This window comes from Acipenser ruthenus, chromosome 8 (genome assembly GCF_902713425.1).
Source record: "Acipenser ruthenus chromosome 8, fAciRut3.2 maternal haplotype, whole genome shotgun sequence".
Taxonomy (NCBI): Eukaryota; Metazoa; Chordata; class Actinopteri; order Acipenseriformes; family Acipenseridae; genus Acipenser; species Acipenser ruthenus.
This window is the reverse complement of record NC_081196.1, coordinates 10,014,514-10,026,763: the sequence shown is the minus strand read 5'-3', so window position 1 is coordinate 10,026,763 and position 12,250 is coordinate 10,014,514. Positions and strand designations below refer to the sequence as shown.

The 12,250-nt window shown below is 36.5% G+C and overlaps 1 protein-coding gene across 1 annotated transcript in view; it reads left to right on the top strand.

Annotated features, from left to right (window-relative positions):
• The window catches only part of LOC117405354 (neuromodulin), a 34,772-nt gene extending 27,442 nt beyond the window's left edge, over window positions 1-7,330 (top strand). Inside the window, exon 3 of the mRNA XM_059028423.1 lies at window positions 6,882-7,330. Coding sequence (XP_058884406.1) covers window positions 6,882-6,970 — 89 coding nt within the window. The 3' untranslated portion in view covers window positions 6,971-7,330. The remainder of the gene's footprint in view (window positions 1-6,881) is intronic.
• The last annotated feature ends 4,920 nt before the right edge of the window (window positions 7,331-12,250 follow it).

Below are 12,250 nucleotides of genomic sequence, written 5' to 3'. Positions count from 1 at the left end.
ATAGTAGATGTTTTCTTTAGGTAAAGTGTATAAATCACTTGTAATCTTAGAAAAGCTGCATATTTAAAAGCTTTGACTTGTATTCCACTGGATGGAAATGGAGGAGATAGTGTTAAATAAAAAGAACTTGACGCGATTCTGATACAGATTGACTAGTTCCTTTATTTATCCATCTATTTTCAAATGCCCTCTGAAGTGCCTTTTTTCATTTAATTTTTCCGGACATTCACTTCCTGCCAAGGTCAATTTAAACTGCTTTTTCAAGTATTTGTGACATCTAACATAGCACATTATACAATTTAATTATAATCCATTTACTGTGTAACTGAATTACAAATGAGTTAGCAATGCTATTATCTATTTATTAAGTTAAAAAAAAAAACACATAGCATACAATTTATACACACAAACCTTTTTTTATCATTACTAGTTAAGGCTCTAAAGTTCAATACTCATCCTAAAGAGTCTACTTTATGTAGGTTAAACCCATTATCCATTTTCTTCTTTTTTTCTTTTTGAACGCTATGCAACTGTACACTCTTTTTTATATATGAGTGTGTGTTGAAAACACCTCCAAATCTACTTTATATCAAGTCAAGAACAGTTTTATCAATGCCAAACCTAACATTAATTCAACAAAACCACATTCAAATATAGTGTGCGTTAAAGTTTTGTGTAGTGCACAGTGATTTAATTCAATGTTAATTTCAGCAAAAGGTCAATGGCCAACTGCCTTGTGATGTTTGCAGCTGTCCAGCACGATGGTGCTGACTAATAAAGAAGAGAAAGACAATGTAGAGAGTGAAGGTGTTGCGCACCATGCAATGCATTAATTAACAGGCTTGACAAAATAATCCCTTTGAGTTTTGAGTCACGAGTAGCCTAGATTTAAACTGATAATAAAAACATTCTTTTCTGGTTACCTCATGGCTGTTCCGGTCTTGCATGAATGAGTTCAGGCAATTCCCACCTTATTTCTTGTGTCCATGACTATACATCTACACATTGTTTAAACACACTGCACTGACCGTCTCTTATAGAATAAGCCACTGGATAGAATTAAATTCTTGCCTCCCTAAACGATTTTTGAGTGGAGGGACTTGGTCTTGTATCAGTCTGCAGCGCATATGATAATTCACTTACCAGGGCTGTCAGTTATTAACATATCTTATTAACGTCCACTGAGTCGATCTGTAATCTGTCATGAAGGCAGCCCTTCATGAAAACCAGAACCTACTTTGAAATGCTGGAAATTCAGGCAGTACTTTTAACCTGAGGTAACCTCAGCAAAACAGATTACAAAAACAGAGAGAGAAAGAGAGGGCTTCACAGGGGAAATGGCTTATTCACAAAGTCCTCTTCTAAGATGCCAGTGGAGGGCGTCTGCTACCTGTTGAAAAGGTTTTTTTCTTTTTTTTTATGGTCTGCTGGTGTCACTGTTGTGGGTTTAGACCCTTAGGAAAGTACTTGTGTTTCCTCTTAGAAGGAATCCAATCAAATAATCAGCCATGGCCTGGCAGCTGATGCCTGTGTCGTCATTGAAAAGTGTGAAATAATGAAGGCTCTTCTCTTCGAGTGTCTCTAAAAGCTATCATGTGCATTGCACATACTTCATTACTCATTATTAATTAGGGCAAGCGGGGCTCAGGGCATGGAGACCCTAGACAGACAGTGTAAGAGGCCATTCTCGCTCAAACGGGTGTCTCCTGAGCAGCATGGATGCTGTTGTATGATTGTACTCTGAATGATGCCAAAAAGGAGATAGCTTTATTAAGCGCTTAGGGGCAACATTTCTAATTGATGGGTACCTTACTAATAGGCAAGTGCAAGAAATAGAATATTTATGTTTTAATTAAGGAGTTGGATTCTAAATGGCTTTGACTTGACTGTTGGTGTCACCTGATGATAAATTGTGCAATTTACATTTTTTTAAATGGTGTATTTTCAGCACAACCAGGCTTCTACCAAGGTATACAAATATTGACAGCTATTCCACATGGTAAAAGAAACTACAATATACAAAAATATTGACTGATATTTATGAAACTGTGATATTGAAGCTACACTGTGGGTGCTTGAAATTAAATTAGGGAAAATATACTTATATGAAAATAGAAATGATTGCCACTAAGACTTCCAAATGTAGGATACTCATGTATTTTATATGTGTACCTCAAGGAAAAGCTTTTGGTTTCTGGTGTTAATTCACCGTTATTCCAGATTTAGGCTTTCTTGTTAAACACAGGACTTCCAATACAAATAAAACCTTGCCTTGGGTTTTTAATCTTGCAATGCAGACATATACAGTAGATCACTGACAATAAAGTGCTTTCAGATATTGAGCTCAACTTGTGTCCTCTAGATTTTCAGATGCATCTGACCTAAATCACTCAGAAGCACAGTCAGGAACTTTGCTGGCATCCATCCCCAATGGAATTTCACAAAGAACCGCTTGGTGCTAAATCACATAGGGAATTGTAGTGGGAGAATAATTGTGCTTAATTTAAACCCCCCCCCCCCCCCCCAAAAAAAAATAAAATAAATAAATAAATAAAGAAATAAATAAATCTTTACACTTTTTCTTTTTTTTAAGTTAATTACAGACTTAGAACAGAATTGCTTTAGAGAAAGTCATATAATGTACATCACTGTTCTGTCTGTACTGTGCCCTTCGATAGTGATGGGCACTGACAGATTTCACAGATGATGTGTGGGTATATCCATTCTTAATCAAATACATTCCTTGTCAAAATGTAAATTGTTTGCAAAATAAAACGGAGCCGAACCTGCTATGGAGGGAAAAATCGCATTCAGACTTCATCCCTCCCTCCAACATGAAACAAAGATTAAAAATAAGCCAAAATATAATGCAAAGGGCAAATATTTTTGTTGTTTTACATTACTGAACTGCACTATACTGCAATAGAAGCAACAAGAGTTCAAATTTAATTGAAGATAAAATGAATCCCCTCCTGCTCTCTGGAGACACCTCAGCTCACCAGCCAGAGGTGCCTGGTTGCTATGGTAACTGTGCTGTTGGTGTCTAGACCTAGACGATGCAAGATGTGTGTGGCAATTAAACCGCTGCAGTCTGGCTCCCATCATGCCTGGCTGCTAATCTACTGCAGGGCGGTAATTCAGAGTAATGGGCTTGGCAGGCACGGCTGTGTCAGACCACTGCACTGCACTTCAGTAATCAACTAAATACTAAAAATGTTTAGCACAATATTACCAGTATTTTTTTTTTGTATATAATCATACCAAGACACATCGGTGTGGTAGCACCAGGATGTGCATGTATTAAAAAAGTAAATTATTTGTGACATTGATGAACGAGAAGCTCCATTTATTGAGTGTTTTCTTGTTTTTTTAGAATCCTGTCCTGAACAGGGTTGGGACAGTGGAAACCCAACTTTTTTTAGTTAATACCCCACACCTACAGTATGTTTTAAAAATATATTACTGGCATTGAACTGTGCCTGTACATATGGCAGCATGTATATGCCCTTTTCAGACAAGATATACAATCATCATTTTTTTTAGATGGTTCATCTCATAAATCGACTGTTTATGTCAAAGAAAAGCCCCAAATAGGGGAGTGCTGTACCATTGTAGTTACAGAGAAGTAATCTGAAAATGTGTGAGTAAGATTTGTGTAACAAGGGGTTTGGGTTCTGGCCTTTATACTATAATTGGCAGCCCTGGATCAATACTTGAATTGCACATTTTCCACACAGCACTGTTCTGCCAGTTAGGCTGGCTGTGGGAATAGCAGATACACACTTCCATACACACTGCAGAACAGGTGGACTGCAACATGTATCACATATATCTATACCAGTAGTGATTTATCATAACTTTGTAGCTGTTACTTCAAGGAGTTCCAATTCCTTCAAGTTAAATGCATTATTTGCAAAGTCTTTAGAGTGCAGTCATGGCATAAATAATTACTGCAACATTTATGACTTTTATGACCTAATATAATTCCTATAAAATATAGATATGAAAGAGTTATATGGCTGCTAGGCAGGAATAAAAACAGCTGGAATCAGAAAATATTGGAATGTCACGGCTTCCAATTTTTGTCCTGGTGTGATGTTTCAGTATCTAAATGAATTAAATAGATACAAATGTTATGGAGATTGGTACATGGTAACATGGTAAAAGAACTAAATGAAATAAAAAAAAACAATGAAGATGTTTTAAACTAAGGGATATAAGTAGACCTGCTACCAATTAATCACAAAATTATAATCTTACCAACTACTACAGTAAATACAAATAAAATATAAAATATTATATATATATATATATATATATATATATATATATATATATATATATATATATATATATATATTGGGGTTTGTAGAATTAATACCATGATTATTGGAGCATGCACATATCTTCCAACCAACAAAGCCTTGTACATGAGAAAGAAAGGCAGGCTATTCTACAATGAGAGTTTGTGTGAGTTATATTCACCTTCAGAAATAAAATCTAGTTCAGGCTATTTTCAGAACCCATACCTGGGACATGTATTCATGTTTCAGTGCACCGTCGTTAATTAAAATAGAACAGAAATAGACAAGGACAGGCAGGGCATATTTATGTATTGCATTCATTTCTTTATTTTTCTTGTAAACTACCTCCTTGGAGATTAAAAAACGTAAAGGTGCTGAATTCAAATCCCAGATATACGCTGTTTCCAATTAAGGTCTGCGTCTCCACCTTTCCCTCACTCACTACTATCTGTCTACTGTCTGACTTTCTTATTGCGGTTCTGAAGGCTCGGTCAACATCTTAGCTTTTTAAAACATCGGCTAATTAATAAGACTCTGTTTCTGTCTATAATAATGGGGCAAGGCAAAATGACTTCCCTTCTGCTAATCTGTGCACTGAAATGAATGCTATAGGGATCCAGCAGTTTGCTTAGCAACTGGGTTAGCAACAGACACCAATATGGACAACAATAGAGTCATTGAGACACTTGAAGTACCATAATATCTTGGTCCATACTGACAGCGCATGTTTCCAAAAACTCCAGATTGGCTTCACATTTTTCCAGCATTTCCATGGTGGCTTTTCTGTCAATCACAATAAGCTGGGTCAAATTCAGATACTCTGAATCAGCAAGTCCATTAGAACCAGTGGACCACTTCATTTCATCTGTTATCCAAGCGTGCTTACGATTCACATATAAATAATAGAATAATTCATGATTTAAAATGTATGTTAGTGCTTGCATAACACATGCATAACCCTTTGGGTATTACATACAGTAGTTACAAGAGGACATATAGAATTACATATCAGGTAGAAGTAGTAGTGCTGGAAAGAATTAAAAAGCCTATTTTTTCTGTCTCCTTAATGTGCTTCCCATTCCAGAGAAATCATGAATTATCTTGAAATGTACTTAAAAGCTGTCTCTCTGTTCCATCACTGGAGACACTTATTAAATAAGTCACTTGCAAAACTGGCACCATCTTGAGATTCCCTCAGCCCCTTTCAGAGAACCCATGGCTCCAAAACCCTTTTTCCACGTGTTGTGTTTTCATGGTAGCAGCGCTGTTGGCAAGTGCCTAGCAGCAAATTGCTGCCCCTCCCGAGACTCCTTTGTCTGAAGCAGCAGCAGCAGACCTGGCAATGTATGGTGTACACCCTCTAGTGGCTGAAATTGTTCACTGAAAAAGAAACCTCTTTGGGAAGCTTATTTTGTGAATATAATAAAACGAATAGCACAAAACTATATAATGTTCGTGACCATGTGACAAGGCGTATTATGCGTGGAGGGGTGTCAAACCCAAATATGGCCTAAGTCTTAACAAGTTGAATGAAATTAAAGTTCACCTTAAAGACAGTGTTTGTGCAGACATGTAGTACATTATAGATAAAGATAAGGAACTTTAAAAAACACTATGTTGTGCAATTTAATTGCCAATATACCAGACAACCTGCATACTCTTCCCCATGCTGCAGTTCCAATTATGGGCATCGTACTGGAAGGGCTTGACTAAGCAGGGGGTATCACGCTGTGCTAATCATAAACCCCAACTGGTTCTGGGTAATAATATCAGCCTTCTTGTTATAATACAGTTGTCAGTTGTCCCAGTTGTGGAAATGTACCTCTCGAAAATATTTGTACAGAAAATTACACTGGTTGCTAGATCTGTGTACTGTTATTTAAAAAAAAAAGATAATCAGCTATTTCTTTAAGTTATAAAAGTGAAGAACAGTGTGTATATCAGGATTATTTAGTTGAGTTTAACATTAGGAAACTATAACAGTAGTCATGCAGTTTTTAGACACTACACTGCAGCTCCCTGTGCAATCAAATAACTATGTCAGACAAGCAAAGCTATAAGTAAGTTATATTTTAAGTAGGTGTTTTTTTTTTTTTTTAAGGAACTTGTGTTTTAAGTACACTTTGTGATATTGCAGTTTTAAAAAGAAGAGGTTGGTCGGTGCTCGGCTTAGTCCTCCTGTTTCTAATTGGCCCCGTTGAGCTGAGAGTTGTTCTCACAAGCGGGCCCTGCTGCCAGGAATGTTGCTTCGCATTAGGCCTGATCTTACAGTTATAATTCACTGGAGAGTTGTTGAGCCCTGGGAACAAAGCCCATTACAGAAAAGGTTGACAGTTCCAGCTTGAACTGAATGATTCTTGCTTATAAATGAAATTGGCATAGTTTAATACATGAAGAAAAAACATAACACAGTTGATATAATATATTTCTACACTGTTACAGACAATATGATAATTTATACAAGCTCTTGTGTTACATGGTGAAGCCCTTTTGAACAGCTTGCATACAGGCAACCACATAATGTTTCCTCACCATATTATATCTGCTAACATAATCATGTTTTTTGTCCCATTTCAGATGCTGTAGATGAATCCAAACCTACTGAAAGTGCCCAGGAGGAGGCAGCCAAGGAGGAAGACAGCAAGGCTGCCCAAGAGAATGCCTGAAAAAAAAAAAAGAAATAGGCCGCTCTTAGCCTTCTGATTGTGTGGACCGTCCATTTTTTGTTTGTGTGGCAAATATTTTTAAAAAATTGGCGGGAAAGTTTTGCAGTCAAAAAAAAGTGTGGCTTGTCTTAGGTGTTCTTGGTGTTGTTATGACAGTTTGATATGACCAATCATTTGAAATTCTTCTTGCACTGTATAAAATAAAGCAAACACATTCTGGTTATTTTCTATGTTCCAGTGCGTGCAATGTTCAGTTTAAATAAGAGTTCAAACTGTAAGTGAACAAATGGTTTCATTTCAATGTGATGGGAATGAACATTTTTGTTTGTTTGTTTTCAAAATAAAGCAATGTGCCAATTACTCAGTGTGAAATTTCTTTTCCTTCTTGGGTTTTGCTTTAGATGGGCTCACTGATTCAGAAAGGCTCTTTGATTAAAAGGACCATAGCCAATAATATCACATGACTTTCCTGTATTTACTTATGCTAAAAAAAAAAAAAAATGTTCTAGAATGGTATATGATAATAACAGCTTATTATCTTTTGGAACAATGTTCTGTACAAGTAAACTTTTAAACTTCATGGACATCTGCCCAAAAGTGTTTTTTATGTCCATTTTTATATATACTGTATACACTGATGCACAAAAGAAATGCAACACTCAGGTCTAACGGATTTAATCAAATATTTTAAACATAGATATCAAACAAAATCACAGAAAATGTGAACAAAAATACAGATCAAAGAATGATGATAAGTTTTCAGTATGAAACGTGACACACTGTCAAAATTAGAACATTACAAAGTTAGTATCGAGTATGACCTCCCTGAGCATTAACACAATCCTGGCAGCGTTGACGCATAGACCTGATCAACCTCTGGATAGAATGCTGTGGGATGTTCCGCTACTCATCCTGTGCAGCTGCAGCCAGCTGGCCAGTTGTCTCCTGTGGATGGCAATGGCGATTTGGTCCAACAGATTTTATTGCTGGCCATGGCAAGACCTCGACATTATTTTCTTGAAGTCGTACAATTGTAATCCTAGTACTGTATGGTCTTGCATTGTCTTGCTGGAAAATCGCCACTTCCGGATTGGCTTGCAGGAACGGAAAAACTGTTGCCTCAAGGACTTTGTCAATGTGTCGCTGTGCAGTAAGGTTGCCCACCTCTGTCAAACACCAGACGTAGAGGACTGCTCCTACTCACTCGCACACCCTCCCATCTGATGCCAGCTGGCCCCAACATTAGCTCCTTGCTCTTCACTGGGCTTCTGTAAAGGGGCGACTGTTTAAGACCATCCTACCCCCTAAGCCTGGTGTCCTCCGCCTCTCGGGATGGCAGCTCCTCCCCCTCTGGCTCTCGGGACGGCAGCTCCCCCCCCCTCTGGCTCTCTATAACTGTGCAATATTTATTATTAATAATAATAATAATAATAATAATAATAATAATAATAATAATAATAAAATATACCCACCTTCACAACTGTGAAAGATCAAATAATAATGTTTTATCGATTCACAATGCAATATATGCTAAACAAATAAATTTAAAAAATAACTGGGAGTGGGATATGAACTAGCAATTCAATAGGCTACACTATCGTCGCTGCTCCATGCAAGATGGTGTTGATGATCGATCGGATTTCAATACCTGTTGTTGTTTTTTTAAGACTTGCCCCAGGTCAGTTACCTTTTACCATGGGAGAATGGTGACGCCCCGGGTTTGTGTATTGCAATTGGCCTGAGGCTGTGGCACTCAGGAGTTCTTAAATAGTCTTGGGCATATAATTTAAAGGGCCGCTCCACAATTATGGAATACAACATAGTGCTTGGCCTTTATTTATCATAAATATATATGTAATAAATGAACCAACACAATAACATGTTACAATACCATACTATATACTTCCATTTAAAGTAAAAAACAAAAATAAAATATTGTGCAATTAGAATTTATTATCCTGAGAATTTTGTTTGTTTGTTTCTCTTATTTAAAAAAAAAAAAAACTTTTTGGGCGTGAAGCCGATGTTAAACTCAAAACCTGACAAAGTACAACTGCAATTACGTGTGTAGCACATGTTCAAACGTCTAAGTCTGTTTTCTCCAATTTCTATTTTCTTTCATTTATTTATTGTGTAACCTGACAACTTACCAAACTGTACCTCCATCAGTATTATTTACTACAAACTGCTGCAAAACAAATCTATTTATTTATTTATATTTTATTTTGGTAGTATGTTCAGTTTAGTTTGCAGTTAGACAAACAGCGTGGATTTTTTAAAATATTGGGCCATCAGTGTTTATTTTAGCATTAACTACACTACCCAATAAAACATTAATAGTATAAGACAAGGTGATATTACATACCCCATTTTAATTAGCAAATACATATTCTCGATACACAGTTATTTTTTTTTTATTATTAAGTGAAACCAAAGCTCAGTTAATAGTTTAAGATATTATATATTATAAACAAAATAGCTTTTAAAAGCCATTACAATATTTGAGTGAAATAAGAATTACAGGTTAGCAACACTCTCTTACTGTGTACTAGTCTGTATTGTGTAAGAATTGTCAGTAACATATCTTTCTCTTCAATGTGTGCCTATTTTTAATTGAGTCAGGTCAAGACCAGTGAAGTCCAAGGCTGCTTCAGATCAGCCATTTCCTGCTTCGTTGAAGTGACATGTAACCCAATCAACACAGGATCACGCTGCAGACTGCAGCTAAGGAGCAAGGCCTCACTGCCTTTTATGACATTTTGCGCAAATATCCCTTTCATCTGTGACTGGCTGTTGTAGCTGCCTGTATATTAAGTGGAGGTTTTGTATCCCACATTGGTCTAGGTTTTGACAGATGCCCAGGGGAACAGTCCCTGTTGCTGTGCATTTACAAAACAGTGTACCTGCAGTGATACTGTGGTAATTTCAAACTATCAAATGCATTGCAGTGTCTTTTGCTTAAGAAGTGCCTTGGGTATCAGGTTGCTCAGCAACAGCTTTTAATCTGTACCATTTGAAAGATCTGCATATTATGATATAATAAACAAGCAAATAATCAAATGATCTTTAACACAAATTGGATTTTAAAGCATTGGTTGGCACACTTTTTAAAGAACACTTGGAATGTGTACATTATCCAGAAAAAAAAAGCTTATAAAAATATGATTTTAACAGAGCGCCTATCTAAAATTCCAATTAAAATATTGAATATTTATGTATTATTGTTTGTCTGTGATAAGAGAAAAAAGGGTAAGAATCAATATTAAGTAACAAAAACAATTCATCTCTTTAGCCTATTATGTATCCAAACCTGGTTTTCAGTTTAATAAAACTATTATGCTCCAGATACAATGCTAGATATATCTACACTCCATTACAATCCATGAGATTATTGCTTTTTTGAGCAATCCAGAGTTTCTGAGATCTCTACACTGGAATCAATAAACAGGAATATAAATGGAACACAGCTGAATATCAATGTGATCCATCATTATTGCATTACAGGTTTTCCTTTTACTTTCATGAAATAATATAAATGTACATACAGAATCAATGATGAAACACTCCCAAGCTGAATAGAAAACAAAAACAGACAAGTTCTCTAATTAAAATGTCTCTAATTAAAACTGTAAACTAGGGGTGTGCCGAGTAACAAGTTTAAACACGTGTTCGTAATGAGTAATGCATGACTACAGTCTAGGCCAGGGGTGGGCAATTCCGGTCCTGGAGGGCCGGTGTCCCTCCTGCTTTTTGTTCCAACTGTACCCTAAATTACTTAATTGGACCTATTAAGTGCTTATTAGAAGCTTAATTGGTCAGTTGGAACAAACACCAGGAGGGAAACCGGCCGTCCAGGACCAGAATTGCCCACCCCTGATCTAGGCACATTCTGAATTATGTTTTTATGGCACTTATGGTTCTAGCCTCGTCCATTTCCGAATACGATCTGAGTGCTAGTATGAGTAATGGGTCCTCTGTACACCCCTTGTGAAAACAGTATTTCACAACTAGCTGACATTTTTATCCAATTGCATTTTGGGAAGAATGGAAAATATAGCAGCAAACCACTGGTGATAGTATTTACTTTCATAACTTGCTTGCTATTATTGCAAACGAAATCCGTCAACATATATCATCGATTCAGACACCGGAAGTAAAGAAGAGTTTGATGAGTCATCGGGGGATTTTGAAAACAATAACTTTGAAAGATAATTTTATTTTATGAAAAAGATAATGATGTGTAGCCAAAACTACATTTTGGAAGTATAGGTTCTGATAAAGGAAAGTAATGGGAAAATAAAAATAAAATGACCTTGCTGTTTCACATGAATTTGACAACACTCATAAAAGTAAATATAGAATGTTGAATGAACTTGTGTCTGACCAACTAGATAAATTGTGCTAGCTTTGGACTTGTGGAAGATTTGGAAGATTTGTGCAGGCAGGGTCACATACCCTCGTGAATAAGAATTTAATGGGCTTAATATTGTATATCTTTTCTCAATAAATGGTGCCGAATACCACTCATACAAGGCTAATTTCAACACTGAATCACTGTACTATTACAAGCCTGCACAGATCTGAGACTAGAATCTGAACCATGCCCTGAACTACTGGATATTAATAATATGTATTCTGGTGGTCGCTCATATTTATTATTTTTCACAATATGTACAATGTACAAAACAAAGCAGTTATTAGTGCTGTTACTAACCAGACGTAACAGGATAATGCAGATGACATGCTGCTCCTTATAAAAGGAAATCAATCTTCAGAGATGTTAACTGTTACTCCTGTGGCATCAGGTATTTCCTGCATGCTTTTTATTAATACAGTGAAGGCTTTTAAAGTAATCCATTGAGCCTTCACACAACAAGCCCCTCATCATTATGAGCCATGTTCTCATCTGTTCATTTATTTACTCACATCACTTTAATCATCAGCAACATTTAGAGTAAGCATCGCTCCCCACCTCCACAGCTTCTGCCTTATTAATATGGAGTCTCTCAGCAACAAGCTCCCCATATCTAACTTTCCATCTTTCACATCTGCTAATTGTCGTCTTCTGAACTGTCTTTATTTTTTGACGGAAACTGTATGAAAAATTCCATTATTCTCCTCACAATATCCAATTAATTATACACTTCATTCAATGCATGTGTTTTCCAGAAAATAATATAACCTTTTGTTGCTGGTTAACCCATAGCGACTATCCCTGGGCCCTGTAGACCCAGAGCCCTTTTCAAAAGCCCACTGCTCTTCTGCTGCATGCAGCTGCTC